The 18,892-nt window shown below is 33.7% G+C and overlaps 1 protein-coding gene across 6 annotated transcripts in view; it reads right to left on the bottom strand.

Moving 5' to 3' along the window:
* The window catches only part of LOC136040265 (uncharacterized), a 293,795-nt gene that overhangs the window by 221,325 nt on the left and 53,578 nt on the right, over positions 1-18,892 (bottom strand). For all 6 annotated transcript variants that reach the window (XM_065724489.1, XM_065724490.1, XM_065724492.1 and 3 more), the window contains 4 exons: positions 16,325-16,456; positions 11,785-11,900; positions 6,785-7,034; positions 2,900-3,019 (listed from right to left, as the gene is read on the bottom strand). In XM_065724489.1, coding sequence (XP_065580561.1) covers positions 2,900-3,019; positions 6,785-7,034; positions 11,785-11,900; positions 16,325-16,456 — 618 coding nt within the window. The remainder of the gene's footprint in view (positions 1-2,899; positions 3,020-6,784; positions 7,035-11,784; positions 11,901-16,324; positions 16,457-18,892) is intronic.

Raw genomic sequence — 18,892 nt, 5'->3', positions numbered from 1 at the left:
CCCAATTTTGTAAGACTAAGCTCTTAAAGACCTGATTTTTAAAGACTTAACTATGTGGACTTCAAAAACTTATTTTAATTTCTTAATTTTTTATAAAACCTCAATTTTTTTAACTATAAAGACAGTTTTATATAGAGACTTTTAATAGAGACTTTGGGTGCAGTCTATATAGAAGCCTTTCCCGTTAGTATTTCTGCATTACACAGTACTAGATTACTCGCCACAAGTTGCTGAGATATAAAAAAGGGAATTTAAGGAAAATTTCACCCGGAAAATTTTCCACTGAGAAAACTTCCCTCCACGGAAAATTTCCCCATGAAAAATTACCCCCTACAGAAAATCACCCCACAGGGAATTCTACCCCCCGATGAAAATTCTACCTATTTTCATTCGAAAAGAAGATAATTCTCGGACAATTACATTACATAAAAATAACAACAGCAAGACTTATTGCTAAATTCAAAAAAACAGCAAAATTATATTAAAAGTGTAATTTGCTAAAGAAAGTTTGTCGGAAGGTCGCCCTATCTTTTGAGGACATAGATTCCACTAATGGCATAATATTTTATATAGAAATCGATTTTCTTTATATAATTTAGTAATTCTCATTGGATATTCTTTACTATAAACTCGATTAAAAATTGTAGCACAAAGTTCTAAAGGCTGTCCCAGTGCTTAAATCGAGATGTGGTCCATTGCAAAAAAAAATTAAAAATAGTTCAAACAATTGGTACATACTCATGACAGAGAAAGAATCTGACTCGGACAATTGGAACAAAAAAAAAGGTATCAAAAACTCAAACACCGGCAAATTATATTTAAGAAGTAATTTGCTAAGAAAATTTATCAGGATTTCGGCTCTAGTGCATGGTAAGATATTTACAGCAAATTAGGTAATTTGCTAATTATTAGCTAATTAAAGCTAATTATTAGCTAATTACAGCTAATTAGGTAAGATATTTTACAGCAAACTTCTAATTTTTTACTTCTTTTTTGATCCAACTTCTTCAAACTTCTTTTTTGATAATTCTGTCAGTTTTAACGGAAGTTCCTAATTAGGAACTCGATAGCAAACTTCTTACCAACTTCCGAAGGCTGCCTCTGCATGAAATAAATCAATTGCAAAATGAAAATCAACAGCAAAAATCAATTAAACAATCAAAAACAAAAAATGAAAAAAAGTAGAAAAAAAATCAAAAAACGAAATCAATTGCAAAATTAATCGAAATCAATTGCCCAAAATTATTTTCCCTAAAACTATTCAAAAAATTGATACATACTAGTGACGGAAAAGGAATTTGACCCTGATGCAACTACAAGAAATAGCAATTGGAAAACGCAATACTAAACCCAAACGTTCTGTCCCGGAAATTGTATTAGTCTCTCAAATTCCATATTATATGTGTTTAATAGAATTGCTTAATTTTATGTTCTGTATTTAATAGAAGATCATTCGCAAATTTCAATTCTAAGTTCTGAAGGCTATCTCTGAATTTAAATCAAGGTGTGGTCAATTGCAAACGAACTTTTACGTAAAATCATTCAAACAGTTGACACATACTCGTGACGGAAAAAGAATTTAACTGAGGGACGAATACAAAAAAAGCTATAAAAAGCGTTTTACTAAATTCAAACAACCCTAAGCCATTGCACATTTAGATATTGAAATGCATATACATATATATATATATATATATATATATATATATATATATATATATATATATATATATATATATATATATATATATATATATATATATATATATGTATATATATATATATATATATATATATATATATATATATATATATATATATATATATATATATATATATATATATATATATTTATAGCTTTTAGAGAAGTACATTGAAATGTACCAAAACTCAAATACTTGGGCTTCTTTTACCATTTTTACTTTTATTAATTATTATCTTTTTTATTATATTATTTTATTATTAATTTATTATTTAATTAATATTTATTTAATATTTTATTGTTAATTAATTATTATTAAGTCTTCCTAGCAGGTATGCTAGTACACTTTTAGGATCTTCTGGTTCCAACTCTTCTCCAGATCTTCTGATCTTTATTCTCAATTTTATTGACTTTTTTTTTATTTTTGACTCGAAGACTCGCGTATTGTCGCAAAATGGGCCTGTTTACCCGGAAGTAAGTCAAAACGTGTTGTCCAATTTGTCTTCTGTCTCTCTGTGCATCTTCCTTGCAATATCAGATAAAATTGCTGCTTTGAAACACAGTAACTTAGAAAGGTTTTCTGAGAGCAGCATTTCAATTTGCCCTCCCCCCTTATTCTGGATTGTTATTTTTTCCTAACCGGAAAAATTCTCCTCCGGAAAATTCTGCTCCATTTATTTGATCAAACAAATTTCGTATTTTTTTAGTGGTGCGAATTTCATTAAAACTCAATATTTCTATTTCTAGCATAAAACAGGAGAATTTAAAAGGTTTAACAAAAAATTTTGGAAAAGTAGATATCGGCTTTAGGGGCCCTTTAAGATACCATATCCTTTTACCCAGAAGCCAAACTCATTTCTAGTTAAATTATTTTGTAAATAAAATTTTGTAGTTGAAGTGTTTTGCCTAACTATTAGACGAAGGAGTGTCGAGTATGATAGTATTTTCTGTAACCATTGACTGTTAAATTAATTTTTATTTCTATTTGAGGAGAACAAGAATTTAACCATTTACACTTATGGAAAGCGGTAGTCATTTTAACATGAGCCATACCAGTACAGAGTAAGATTAAAAAAGCTTTAAGAGTTCACTAAGAAACAGTTGAAGGTGTTATTTTTTTCGCAAAGACCAATTTGTACTACCCCACAGGGTTTGGTAGTAAGGAGATACTGAATCTAATAGAGTAATAAGACTTACCAGTGCAGCTCCTAAATGGATCTCCAGCATACCCCTCTGGACATGCGCAGGAGAAACTTCCTTCCGTGTTAGTGCATGTTGCGTTAGTTCCACAAACACTTTGTAAACATTCGTTAACGTCTACAAAAACAATATAATTATTGGAAGAGATGAAGAAGAACAACAACCAAATGCTTATAAAAACCCAAACATTTATAGGAAGTACAGTGTTACTTCAGCGTCCCCAAGAGCCAACGAACCCCATTCACATAATGAACTGCCACAAAACTAAATTCACAGCCTTTTTTTAAATTAAAATTTTATGATATAAAGAGATAGAATATTTTTATAAAATTAGCGCCTATATATAGAGCATTGAAATAAAAGATCCAAATGTAACACTAAAATGTTGAAAATTCCGATTATTTTGTGTTTTTTTTTCATTTTAAGCAGGTTTTTTAGTTTATCCTTTTTTGAATGTAATAATATCTGCATTGATTAACACTAAATTTAACGTATATAAACAAAAAAACCTATAAGCAAAAAAAAAACTTAGACATGCCGGACTTCACGTCGAGCACGTGCGGCCTGAGCGTGAGCACCGCTAAAGGGGCCATGAATAAAGAAGACAAAGAAGAATAAAGATAAATAAAATAAAATATATAAAATAAGAAATCAAAAAAGAAAAAAAATACTAAGTAGTATAGTAAGCTAGAGAAGTCATAAATCCATGCAAAAGAAAGGTGTAAATATTAATAGATACCGATACAACGAAGGAGGTAGAAAAACTTAAGTCCAATCAGACGCTTAGAGGTTGAAAAGCATAAACATATAGTTATACAAAAAGGTGATGTATAGTTTAAATTTCCAGAGAAATTTCATACGGACTGTTTTGGGTGCCCGAATGACTGACCGTATCTCAAACAATAAGCACTGCAAAAAATATGGGTCAATCTTGCTTTCTAGGGCTATAATGAGAGAAAGGGGGAGGTGGCTAAGACAAGTTATGTGGATGAAGGATGACAGATAACCAAAGATTGTCCTTGTGTGCCAACCGTCTAGGGCCAAACGGAAAACAGGTAGTCCCCGAATGGGGTGGGAGGATGTCGTAAGGAAAGATTTAAGTAAAATAGGTGCTTCTTGGGAGGATTTAAAAGGGAATCTTTGAATAGAATCGGAAGGAGGAAGAGCGGGCGCCGCTGTGTTGGTCCCAGGTGGCTTGGTGCTGCAGTGAGCTGTTAGTAGTAGTACTATGGTGTACATTTATCGTTTCATATAGTATATTTACGTGTCAAGTATCATTAATAGCAAATTATAACAAAGGAAACTAATTTTACAAAGATCTACATCTCTTTGATTTTTTTTTTTTTTTTTTTTTTTTTTTTTTTTTTTTTTTTTTTTTTTTTTTTTTTTTTTTTTTTTTTTACTTCTCCCGACCATTAATTTGAAAACTCGGAGAATAACTATAATAAAGAAATTGGCTAGATACACCCCATACTTGGCGGGGTTCCTTTTCGGTGCCTTGATCTGTGTATATAAAACTTTTAATTGGTAATTTGATAAATTGGAGAGAGCTTGAGTAGGCAAAATGTTTTTATTGAATTTTGAAAAACAAAAGCTAGTATCCTCAAATCATCAAAGGAAGTTGAAACAGGTATATATTGACTTGCTTTAAAGTACTAAGACCAGTGGAAATGAAACCTGATCTTTTTAATTGGTTACGTGAAAACTAACCCAGCCAAACAGACCCTAAAAATATGGAAAAATCAGGACTTTAATTTTAATAAGAAGAACCACAAAAGCAGCTATGGAGTTTCCGGTTCTACCGGATCTTAAATTTTCAAAAAAGGTAATGTCGGTGAAAAACTAGCACAACTAAGTTAAAAACGTGTGGAACAACACAGCTTAGGAGGGCGCAGCTTTCCTTTGTTGTCTCTGGGTTATCAAAATAATGTTAATATTTGAATTTTCACGAACGAAAAGTGTTGTCAAACTTACCTAATTAGTTTTGCTTTTTTTTTGCAAAATTCAACATGGCAACACTAAAATAATGGTAACACTGAGATAAAACTATGTTTTGAACAATACTCTTTTTTTTACAATTATTGCTCCTAAGCCTTTTTTCACTTCCTCCCTAGATTCATAGAAATGCCATTTTTTGGTATCTTCATTGAAAAGATTTTTTTTAATTTTAATTGACAAAATTTAAGAAACAACAAAACTAACTCTCTCGATTTAGATAAAGAAATTTACCCCCTCTCCCTACATTTTCATATATTTGTACCCCTGAGATGGTTTGGTTTCAGAGAAATTCAGGTGTTTCATCTTACCCATGAGAATGAGAGTTAACACTTACAATATTATGAAATACAATTTGCCGGGAAGGGGGAGGTGAGAATCCAGGTTTAGAAATTTAGAGTCCAGATTTAGAGAGTGGGACGTAGCTTAAAACCGTTTGGAGCCACTGTCGTTGGGAATGTCTTTAGAGGTTTTTTTTCTACCAATTTTAAACATTTTCTTTAAATTTTGGACATAGCAAATTTTTCACAACTTTTTTGTACAAATTCCTAATAGACCGTAACATATAACGGGGACAGCAATTTTTCGAGAGAGAACTAGTTTATTAGAGACATAAAAAGAACAAAACAAATAAAATGGTTGGCCATTAAGCTCCAGAGAACTCAGCTAAAATAAAACATTCATTCCTCCACATAACAAACAAAGAAAACAAATTTTTATATATATATATATATATATATATATATATATATATATATATATATATATATATATATATATATATATATAAAAGTTTAACATGAACAAACACAGACACCGTGGCGTCAATTCATGAAAATTAGGGGGGGGGGTCAAAGTTAATTTTTTTCCAAGCCCTGAGGGGAGGGGCATTTTTTTGTTTCCTTTTCCAGTTTTTCCAACAAAACTACGTAAATAGCCTTTCAACAAAAATACAAAAACGATATGTTCAAAAGCTAGGGGGTATCTAGGGATACGTACCCCCTTCCATTGACGCCACTGGTAATATAGCTGTTGAAATCCTATATGAAAAAACCATCAAAACATGTAGTTTTACGTAAAACCATCTAAAAAGGAAAAAAAGACTGATCTAGTGAGTAATTAACGACAATAAATGATATTTGAAATTTTTATACTACTCTGGTGCCTCCTCGATGGAAAAGAGGCGTTAAACCCCACCAACTCTTTACAGTCATGCTATTATCTTTTTCACAGCAGGTAAAAAATGGTTGTAAAAAGAATCCCTATCAAATTCTTAATTTTAGACATTGTCAGGATGAAATTATAAAAATTATTAAGAAACCAAGAAACAAGGAAGATTTTCAGCCAAATAAAAAAAAAATCTGGATTTTTTGTGCTATACAAAAATGGGATAAAAGTAAAGGAGAAAATCATTTTATGTGTGTACATATATATATATATATATATATATATATATATATATATATATACATATATATATATATATATATATATATATATATATATATATATATATATACATATATATATATATATATATATATATATATATATATATATATATATATATATATATATATATATATATATATATATATATATATAAATGTGTAGATGTATATATAAACGTTTTGTTCTTTACTTTTAGCCAATTTTTACGAAATAAACAAAAATCCTCAATTTTATTCTTTATCTGAATATATTGAAACATTTAATTTGATACACTGAGTCATTACACCAAAGTGACAGACTTTAAATAATTCTTATGTTTATACTTTATAAACAAGGTTTATTCTCGGCATTACACTCAAGTAAAAACTAAAACAAGACAGGTACCAACTTTTAACCTACCCTTTGTAACAGGGGTCGGATAAATAAGACTCTTACCAACACACAAACTCTTAGGATTTCCTTCCATGCCCTTGGGACACTTGCATTCAAAAGACCCAGGTTTGTTATGACACACTGCTCCTTTTCCGCAGGGACTTTCAGCACATTCATCAATATCAAAGCATTCTTTGAAACCATCTCCAGTAAATCCCTTAGGGCATGTACATTTATATGAACCGGATTCGTTTTCACATGTAGCAAAATCGCCACAAGCGTCGGGATTCGAACATTCGTCGATATCAGCACACTAAAAAAATTAAATGAATTATGGAATAAAGAGATTAAAGTACAGATTGAAAAAATGGCAGTTATAATAGAGTTGATACACCCCACATTTATGGAGAACAAGCAGCAAAAGATGGACTTCAGAAAGGAGCTTCTTGAGGGGTCATTTTTCAGTTATCCAAGAATGGATATATCACCTAACTAAATGTTCGAAAGCAAATCAAATTCAAACCTTCATCCTCTCCTTACTTAGAATCAGAGTAGTTTTACTCTTAAAAGCTTTCTTAATCAAGGATGGACCCCAAAGAATGGCACTTGTATTAACAATATAAGTAAATAGTAAAAAAGGGACTAGCAATTACTAAAACTAAATTACTATTACAAAAACTAAATAAACTAAAACAATTACTAGTACAATAAATTTGAGAAACGTCTTGTTCGAAAGATGACAGTTTGAAAGGAAGCTGTTACAAAATTTGAAGGACTTTTTTGAGATAGAGTCCATACTCTTTGACCTTTCAAAGAGTATGGGTAACTTATAAGAGCAGAAACTGGCTCTTGAGTGGGCAAGAACACATCAACACCATCTAGTGTTGGTGAAATTTTGTATTTTTGAAGCGTTTTAGCGCTCCAAAACGCAACTAAGTAATAGTTTCTCTGTCAGGAACTGAGAGCAGACACTTATTACTACACTAATTTTGCCAGCTACACACTATTTAATTAACTATTCTTGAAAAAATGGCAAGTGTCACCAAATGTTAGATGGCGTTGAGCTTTTTTTGTCGACACTGGCGCCAGCTCTTACTCTTGTCAGTTATCCATATTCTCTTATACCTCTTTTAGAGCTAAGAACATACTAAAGTTTAAGTTTTGCTCAGGTTGATGGTCAAAGCCCAGGCACATCAACTAGGAGGTGGACAATTTCCCCTGGATTATTTTGCCCCTCCCTAAGTTTCAAAAGCACCCTTTTGGGGGTATAAGCCCATTATTACGTATGCTTGGTTAGATATTAGTGTGTAAACAACATTGCTCGTACCAATCAGAGTTACTTTTAAAAGAAGAAGCGAATTGTGATTTAGCAAAAATGGTTATGCCTTCATGTCAATCTAAACAAGCATGTGGAATGGACAATAGTATATTTTTTCTAAACAATAGGAATTTCTACGGTTTTTTCTAAGACTAGGGCTTTAGATTATTCCTGAAAGTGTCACTCACTTAGGACAACACTTTTCTTGGCTTACGAGGTGCAGCTGTCACGCGGGACGGGAAGGAGCGGATTTAGAGAATTTTGTTTTCCCAAAATTTAATTTTCGTCCCGTTCCTACTAATTTCACATGCGCAGAATATCTGAACTGGAGATTAGCTTTATCTTCTTGTCGACCACTTTTTTTCAATGTTCCCTTATTTTCCCCGAAATTGGAACTGACATCAATCCCTCAATATTACCCAACGGCTCTAACACTAAAAAATAATGCAGGAAGAGATGAAAGGTAAAAGCTATCATGATTGACAAACGTCCCTTAAAGCCAGTATCTATGTTTCAAGTGTTGAAGTCGAATTTTACTCGAGTGTTGGATTTTCCGATCGTCGAAACTTTAAAAGCCGTTTCAAGATTTCAGTCAAAAATATTGAAAATGTTGCTGAATATCGTAGGTTTTACCGAAACTACAGAAAGTTCTGCCAAATGCCGAAAAGAGCACAGTTCCGGCATAGAGCATTGATCCACCCCTGACTGTGATACAGATTTTCGAGTTGACGATGACTCATCTGAAAAGTCAACGTCAAAGACCGCAAGTAACTCCCTTGAAGCATATGCACTTATGTGCATATGCACATAAGTAAATATATTACTGAGAAGTAAATATAGTTATAATTAGTAAGCATCTTCGTTATATATGATGTAATAAAAGATGGGAAGGGTATAAAATATGAAAAGCTAGGAGAGAAGGAGTCCAAGTTATTATTTTTCTAAATTTAATTTAATTTTAGTTTAATTTTAATATAATTAAATTGAATTTAATTAAATAGCCAATTTTTCTGATTTTTTAAATTTCAGTCTAAAGCAAACAAAAGATTCCCTATGCAGTTGTGGTTCTGGTTTCTCTTGCGCCCGGCCAAACCTTGATTGATGCTCAACCCCCTACCTCCTAAAATTTTCAGACCAGACCTTAACAAAATTCTAATTTATACACAAAAGCTGAATACAAAATATCCCAAAAATTAAAATCAATTAATTTCGGTGCACCCTTTTTTATCTTCTAGGAATTGTGATGAAGATATGGGAAAAATAAAATTTCAAATCGAATTTGCTTATACTTTCTTCCATCTGCGCCCTCTACTCTATTTTTACAGAAATAAAATTTCAAAAATTACAAAATGACTATAACCGTTAGATTGTTTATTTAAAATTTTACGCCCCTAGAAGTTCTACGCCCGGGGCAAGTTCCCACATATCCCCCCTAAAATTATCCCTGTCCCTATAGTGCATTTGCGCGCATAGTTAAATATTGAAGTAAGAAAAGGTTCTTGCACTAGAAGGAGAGGCTTCTGTTATATTTTTTTCTCTCTATTTTTTTCGAGGAAATAAAAAATTTTGGCCTCAACTTTGGTTGTTAATATTAGAAAAGTAAAAATGATAGAAGTACAAGACAGCACTAAATGAGTTAAAAAGTAAAATCACAGTCAGAGAAAGTTTAATAAAAGTAGAAAAAAGGGTCACTGTCCACGGATACAATGAAAATGCAAATTTCCACATGATTTAATTAAACGACAAAAAAGACGACGTTACAATAGCTAACGGAATAACAACATAACGGAATGAAGACATATTCTTCTGCCAAACCTATGAAAACAGAAAGAAAAAAATTCACAACCCCCAGTAAAATTCTCTGGGAAAACAAAGGGCAAAAGGAATCATGACCAAATGTGAATTTTGACAATCAGGTATTTAAAACATTTAAAGAAGTCTTGGCATGCCAAAAGGTGCGCAAATGTCCAGGTCTTAGGAGAATGGGGTCAGGAGGGGGAATATTTTCTGAGTGGAGGAGAGTCAAAACGTGAGAAAGCTGCATTTTTGGGCTACCACTTTTCAATTTAGAGGTTCCTTCACAAAAATTTGAGGAGGGATCCCTTTGCCTCTGTACGATACACAGAAGAGATTGCATAATTTCTGTTGATAAATATCCGCTTTTATATTACAAGATTGCCAAACCGAGCCTTAAATTTGAGACAATTTCGTCCAGGGGCGTAGCTCCAGCATTTTTCTTGAGTGGGGGGTGGGGGTGGAAGAGGGATCTCCATCCGGAGTCGAGGGACATGGGCTATATAATAATATTCATTCCAAATTACTGGAGAGAAAACTGCCCCCTTGCCCCCCCACCAAAAAAACGCCACTGATTTCATCATTTTTATATGTATGAGTGAAGGAAACCCTTCTGTTTGTCGAGTAGAAAATGAATTTATGAGCTTCTTAGCTAATTATAAAAGTGAAAGTTTCGAAAATGTGGTAGACACTTGTTTGAATTAAATGCTTATTAGTCTAAAACAGGAAGCTGTTCGCCTATTCTCATTTGTCTCATCTATGTGAGCTGTGAGGAAGCATCATGTCTACCATATTGGGAGAAAGGGAAGAAATCATGGGGATGGAGATGACCCAGTAAACACATATCTATGTCAGACTACCCAAAGGAAAAAATGCGCAGGCAAGACCAATTAAAATAAAGTAATCATCTGGAATCGTATTCGGAAGGATTTTATCCCATCAAAGCCATCTATTGATTTCTGCAAGCGAAATGATGAAGATTGGGGGACTATACGACAAACCCGTTGAAAAACACATCTAAGTAAGACTACGGCTCTCTGGGGAAGAGATGTCACGATTGCCCCTAGTAAAGAACGAACTTGCCCATAGTATATAAACAAGAGCGATTGAAGACAGCTTTGTCCAGTACTTGACATCCATCTGGAATCAAACCCCTCAAAAATTACAATCCCATCAAAGCCGTCTCTTGCTTTTCTCAAGTGAAATGATAAAGAAGGAGATCGGGAGATTAGACGACAAACCCAATTACACACATCTTATTAAGACTAAAGCTCCCTTGGAAGGAGCCAAATTTCTAGACAAGAGTGACATAAAACAATTTTGTCCTGCATTAAACATCCATATGGAACTAAACCCCAAAGAATTCTGCCACAACAAAGCCATCTGTCAAATTCCTTTAAGCAAAGTTTCACAAAATACAAAAAACTTACTGATTAAACTGGATACATGACTTGTGAGTCTTGATGCGCCTAGCGCAATGAAACATTATATATGAAAATGGGAGGGGGGAGAATTCCCTTTGAAACTGGGAATGACTGGGCATGACTTGTGAGTCTTGATGCGCCTAGCGCAATGAAACATTATATATGAAAATGGGAGGTGGGAGAATTCCCTTTGAAACTGTCATAAAATTATCCATACCATTTGTTAAGAAAACCAGGGTAAAATTGACAAAAATAAATAATTGACATAATTGACAATAAAATAATAATAATTGACAAAAATAATAATTGACAAAAATAATTGACAAAAATATGGATAATTAAGCCAATAACTACAGTTTTTAAAATACAAAATTATGCCCATAAAATCCCTACTACAAATGATAAACCGATTATTCTTCATCAAGAGGACATTCGGATTTAATTTCACTTTCTGAATTTGTCACATGTGGAAACGCTAGTTTGCAAATAAATCTAATTTATGAAAAGGTAAGAAAAGGGGGGCTTACTCCATCATATGGATTTCCAATAAATCCCTCGGGGCAATGACACGTGTAATTTCCTTGAAAATTTTCACAGACGGCATTGGAGCCACATGCATCTAGGCTTTCACATTCATCAATATCTGAAAAAAAGGGTATCTTGAAATATACGGCATTACAAGTCACGGTTGTAGTTTCAATACTTAATATATTATAATGCTCGAAAAAGAACATAAATTAAAGTAACTACCATCTAAAACGTCTCCTATAAAAATTACTTTGAAATTAATATAAAATTACGTTGAAATTACTATAAAAATTACTATAAAAAAAATACTAATATTTGCCTTCTGTAGACTTTAGTTCAAATAACAATCAAAAACATCATAAAGTCATAAAAGCTAATTAAGCCATACAATTTTTAATTTTATATTCGGGGAGTGTATGTGCAGAAAAAAAGTTCTATAAAAAATAGTAAGTGTTTCAAGAATGCTTTTCTAGAATATCGTATTTTGGAAAGCTAAGGAAGTATTTTAGAGCAAAGGTAAAGGGCCTTGAAAGGAAAAAAATCAAATATAGGAGTTGCAAGTGGTTGGATTGTAAATTGTAAAACACTTAGTTAGGCCGGTGAGGACGCTGAGACTCTACAGAATTTATTTTGTGATTTTATATAGGAAATTTTCTTTATCGAAGAGGTTTTTTAAGTAATTTTTTTCTTATTAATTGTTTTATATTATATTTCGCTGATTGTAAAACAGTTTTTTGGAGGCAGTGGAGAATGCAAGATTTATTCATCCGGGTATTTACTATGTTTTCTACTTAGCATAGGAAAGGAATAAATAGATAAACTTTTTGCAGGAACATAAGAAGGGGGGCTTCGGGACAATCCCGAGTCTCCCAAATTTATGGACACTTTTTATTCAAATTATGAAATAAAAACTGTTTTTTATTATTCACCCCTCCCCCGCGAAAAAATTCTTGCGTACGGGCCTGATTCTTAATGCAATAATATCCCGAATTTCTAGCAAATACCCTTGAAGGAGGAGGATTCTCTCCCCTTCCTATGTCTAAGTATACCCAGTACATAGACACGGAGACGATCAGTAATGGGCACCCCTATATGACCCTCTACTATAATCCTAAAAGTATTGCAGAAACCTTAAAAAACCTTCAAAAAATAGTGTCTGGCCTTGAAAATGCGCTTAATCAAAGATACCACAATTCTTTAAATAAAAATATTCTCTCAAAACCTCACTCCCTTCCCCATCTCACCACTCATAAACTTTGACTGTGTACACATATGATTTAGAGCATAATAAAGTCAATTACCTAACAAAATTATCAAAAATATAAATTTATCAAAATAAAACTATTAAAAATTAATTAGCTAAAAAACAGTCAGCCAGTAACGGGAAGACAGTCTTCCGGCTGTGATTGAAGTTGACTATTTTCCAGTTGACTTATGTTACACTGCCGTCAAATAACTGGAAATAGTTACTGGAAATTTTTTTTTGTTGAAAGGAACTAAATCTTCAATAGGTGCTGTTGTACAGTAATTCGGTATTATAATTGCCGTACCTACGTAGTATTGTTAGGAAGGTCGTATCCATAGGAGAGGGAGGTGCTAGTTTTGAACCCAAACCCCACCCCACCCTATTTATGTCCGTCTCCTGCAAAACATAACAAAATGCATACAAACAAATTGTTGATGCGTTTCTTAAAGTTTGTCTTTTAACCCCCCCCCCAATAAAAATCCTAGATATGCCCTTGATTATTATCAAAGATGGTATGATGCAGTGAGGATACTAAAAGTCGAATAGCCAAGGCCAGGGTGTTTTTTTTTTGACAGTTTAAAAAATCTAGAAAGAAAAAATAGAAATAAATAAAAGAATATAGAAGAATAGGAAGATAAGTATCCAAACCAAGATTAAAATATTGGAAGCTACAGTAATGAAAGTGATCAAGGATGGTTCAGAAGCATGGACGCTCTCCAAAACACGAGGGAGGATTTGTTAGATGCAACCCAGGGGAACTGACTACGGACTGTTTTGGGTACTCGTCCGACTGACCGTATTTCGAACAATAATCTGTACGAGAAATGTCGTTCGATCCCACTTTCTAGGGCTATATTGAGAGAAAGTTTGACATGGTTAGGACATGTTCTGCAGATGAAGGATGACAGATTGCCAAAAATCGTCCTCTTCGATCAACCATCTAGGGAAAAACAAAAACAACATCGTTCCAGAATGGGGCAGGAAGGGGTCGTAAGGAAGAGTTTAAAGGAAATCCGAACTTCTTTGGAGAGTGTCAAGAGGGGGACTTAGAATAGATTGGCACGGAGAAGTGGCGTCTATAGCTGTGTTGGTTTTAGTTGGCTTGATGCTACAGTGAGCTGTTAGTAGTAGTAGTATCCAAAGGAGCAAAATAGGAGCCTCTTCTGGAAGACATTCTGTGCGACATTTGTTACTTGGCAATCCTCAGCAACAACTTTTAGGACAGTACTTTGGAAACAGCGGTGTCATTTCATTCTGAACTAAAAGGTGGCAAAACAACCTTTGTGAGCCCCCTAAGTGGCCAGTTAATAATTTTCAAGAGCAAAATTTCTTCACACTGGTTAGCACAGTCCTTTCCCAAAATCAAATAATAATAGTAAGAATCAACTTAAAGCGTTTAATGAATACAGAGAATTTAAGTTGCAAAGTAATTCATAGTTTTATTGCAACACTTGGAATCGACGAGGTCTCATTCTTCTAAAAATACTAACCAAAGCCTGGAAATCCAACGATTTCATAAGAGTCTTTTCACTAAACATCAACATCAGATCACTGAGCCTTCTGTCACTGTTGATCTTAAATAGGTTTTAATAAGGCTTAGGTTCAATCAATCTTTCCTTACTAGCCGTTGTAATAGGAAGAGTAATGAAGATTTTTATAAATTTTCAAAATTTCGGAATACGCTATCGACATTGCATTCACACAATCGTGAGGTTCCAAGACATCTTTTAACCTCTTGGCTAAAGAGTCAATTTATCTTCTCACAAGATCTGTTTCTGAGGCAAGCAGGATTGTGTCAATGTAACCTTCTTTGCAATTGAGCTGCAGCACTAGTTAGTCGGCTAGTATCGAGAAAGTACGGCGAGTCAACATCCAATGCAGATATTAACTCTAACAGTGGAGGAACATTCATGAAGTGACTTTCGAACTTAGATCACAATCTGTCTATCGTAGGAAAATAATCCCTTTTGAAAGCATTTTTAGTTGATTCTTTCACTTCAGCAAGATCGCTTTTTCACAAAGTTGGCATGGTTAAAAAATCAGGGGAAGCTACTTATTGTGCACGCTTTGGTCTTTTACATGAGGAATCAGAATTCCGAAAATTTTGCGAAAGGTGTTCAGTGAGGCCGCACTCACGAGAAAATTCTTTTGCTTTATGAAAGATTTCATCAAAAGCTTCGTCAGTTCGCAAGTCTATAATTTTATCTCGCGTAGCTGCAATAAGACCAGTAGCTCTAAAGAAAATTAGGTCTACCACCTTCAGCTGCTCAGTTTGTGGCAAACGAAAATTTCCGCTAGATCGAGTGTAAATACAATTTCAAATGTCTGAAATCTGGTTGCGAGTCCGTGGGCCTGAGCTTCTAGTTCCCCGTCACTAGATGTTTCGGTAATTGATGAAACAGTCAAAATACAGCTGTATCTATTCAGTACTTAATTATTCGATCTATATCAGTATGCCCATCTTGTAGTAGATGATTTCTCCAGCTGAAGAACAGCTATTCCGGCGGCTTTCTGAGCATTAACAAACAGTTGGTAGCATCTATTGCTAATCGCGATAAATTAATAGAGTTGTTGAAGAATGGAGAAGGAGTATGCCATTCGTCGTAAGTTCTGAATGCAATTACCCAAAACAAGGTTGAGCCGGTAGTGAATGTAAATTGCATGCGGTGCATCCGCTTTAACACCGGTTTAGTAACCTGAAAAGTGGCCTCTCGTGACCCTGATTTGGTGTTTCCATAGAAAAATTGAAAAAAAAAATTTACAGCTCATTTTTTTGCAATCTTTGGTGTGTGAGATTAGGTACTTTCCTTCAAGACTTTTATCTATTCTTTGAATCCTCTTTCTATATGATATATTTTTCTTATCTTTACTGAAATTAAAAAAAAATAACGAGTGAGAAATTCTCCCTTTGATTGACTCAAAATTAAAGAAGCTAAATTTCAAGATGATTGAAGAAACAAAATTCACCGTGGCTTTAACAACGAGACAATAAAAATGTTTCGTGAAATATGAAATAGAAATAATGAATAAATATGTTTGGCAATGAAGCTCAATATATATTGTTGTGAAGTACAGCTCTATTAGAAACGGATTTGTTTTAATTAAAAACGCTTTTTTACACAGTTTTTTCGCACTTCTGATCAAACCAATATAAATTGTGCCTACTTATTTGGGACCCCCTCCTAAAATCAGAGGGGGGCTATAGCCCCGAAATGACACCACTGATTGGGGAAGAGGTGATTTCACTACTAGACTAACATTAACTAGAAAATTAAGAGTCAAAATCTACTTACCAACGCATTTGATGTCACCATCCCCTTCATAACCATCCTTACATTTGCACATATAAAATCCAGGAAGATTTACACACTCCCCATTTTCTACACAACTGCCGGCTATGTCCGGATCCTCACACTCGTTGATATCTGAAATGAAACCGAAGTTAAGGAAGTCTGTATCTAAGCAGGTATACAGGAATGGTCCCAGGTCTCTTCCTCCCCAAAATCCATCAATTTTCACAGCTGTTTCGTGTTTCCCGACATTTTTCTTTATCAAAGATCTTTTTTGGTTGTTCTAAGATTTAGGCCCCAACCCGCTTGACAAAAGAACAAAAATAGAAAAAAAATTAATGCAAATACAGGTGAATATTGGGGACTTTGCTTTAATTTGCCACCATAGCGTTTTCAAGCTAAAAAGGGACGTATTTTACCAACAGGGGTGAATTGCGCCAACTTTTAAGCCAAGGATTTTTTAAAGACTAAGGACGGTGTAAATGATATCTCATTATTTGAACATGTTAAGTGGAAACTTAAACAGCCCTTCATATCTTAAGGGATTGGGAGAAATTAGGAACTAAATTTATCTAAGACTTCCACGTGCAGTTATACAGTTTTTGATAGTAGCGAGGACCAAATTGAAAAAAGGAAAGAAACATGGTTGAAAAATAAAAACGGCTTTTTGTTTGGTGTTTGTCTTTTGGAATCAACAGATTTTCAATTTTTGAAATTTTACTGAAGTGCTGTCAGATTTAGCGAAGTAGTTTTGTTTATTCATTTTCACGGTTCAACGTGGCAACTCTGACAAAAATATTATACTTATGTAAAAACTTCATAATTTTGAAAGAACAGAGAATCATGATTTTAAGGTATGAATAGTCCCAAGACGGGTCCAGATGGCAAAATATATTTGTTTTGATATCCTCAGTACTTAAAGAGGTTTTCAACAATCTCATAAAACCGAATATATTTAATAATACACTTATCTAAACACTATAGAGGTTTAAGCTAATCTAATCTCACAATAGCATTTTGTTGTGTTTTAGCTTAAATATTTTCTAAAATTAACAAAGTTGCCAAGCAAACATTGCTTCTAATACGAGGAATCCAGCTGATGGCTTGAAAGCATACACTTTCAAAACGCAGGAAACCTCTTATTCTATCCAACCCTTTCTGGTTCTACCCACAACCTTGTACCAAATTTAAAGGCCGTCAAATCAACTAAAAACGGAGAAGAGGTTGCAACTTGCAATGGTGACAGAACAATACCCGATTTCACTGATTGTCTACTAATCAATATTTTTGGATGCATTTTATACTATAGGAAAACTCAATCTTGTTTTTCAAGATGCACTATGGCCTTACTGTAAACTTAAATGAGCATGTTTCTAATTTTCATAAACGCAACCGATTATGTGCTGCACCTTAACTGGGAATGGCTGATATCATTACTGGCGTAACTAGCGGAATCTTCTAGCGGTGATAGTATTTCGTCAAATTCTGCAATTTTTTTTTTTTTTAAGGACAATGAGTTTTTTTCCACTTCAAAGAAATTTGTCCCTGTCCATCCTGTAGTAATCGCAGCTTGCCTTCCCTTTTTTATTCAAAGTTAAATAACGATGAAGACCACACTGCCTTTCCATCACAAACACCAAAAACAAGAAGAACAATAGGGAATTTTTTTAAGACAGTGGGAAACAAATTAGAATGAATATTTCGGCCCTATGTCCAAGGGCCGTGCTCAGCAATACAAATAAGAAAAAACAACTTACAAGAGGAAAAAATCAATAAAACTAAAATGAACAGTTTTTCAAAACAGTCCCAGCATCCTTACCTCAGCGAAGTTCAACCAGGACTGATAAATAAATTGTAATGAAACGTAGCAATTCATTGAAATGAAAGAAAATTATTTAAAAACACGTTTTTAATGCCAGCCTAGCTTTTTTCGCTGCTGATCTTATAGGTCTATTTGTGACAGGTTCTGTGTTAATATCAATTGGTTTTTTATAATATTTCGTAAGGTCATTTTTAATTATATTTGTGTGTAGAGCATTCAGTGAACATTCTCCTAAATCCCTAGAATATTCATTCTAATTTGTTTCCCACTGTCTTAAAAATTTCCCTATTGTTCTTCTTGTTTTTGGTGTTTGTTATTCAAAGTTTTTTTGTACCTAACTTTTCTCTTAGAATTTAGTTCCCCTCAGCCTCAAGAGGCACCATAAGTATCAAGAAGGAGATAACAATCATCTTTAATTAGCGCAATGACGACTTCCTATTGAGGCAGGAAGGTGGTTTGGAGGTTTTGCAAATTGTGGTGCGAGTGCACCCGAGGATGTCAGCCTTTCTCTACAATAGCACCTCAATGGTTACCAATGCAGCTCTGCGTTGGGACTCTGTTGTAATTTATTTTTAGGAGATAATTTAAGACCCCCCAATGACAGATTGTTATGACATTTCTCATGAAAAGTTGGCCTTTCTTGTTGAAGATTGGATTTGTTATCCTTTAGCCAGTGAATGTTCATGAGTCTTCAAGATTTTCGAATTCGAGGATTTTAATAAGAGATATTTGTATCTTAGTAATACAAT

Source organism: Artemia franciscana, chromosome 20 (assembly GCF_032884065.1).
Source record: "Artemia franciscana chromosome 20, ASM3288406v1, whole genome shotgun sequence".
Taxonomy (NCBI): Eukaryota; Metazoa; Arthropoda; class Branchiopoda; order Anostraca; family Artemiidae; genus Artemia; species Artemia franciscana.
Note: the sequence above shows the minus strand (reverse complement) of the source record. Positions and strands in the feature narration are given on the sequence as shown.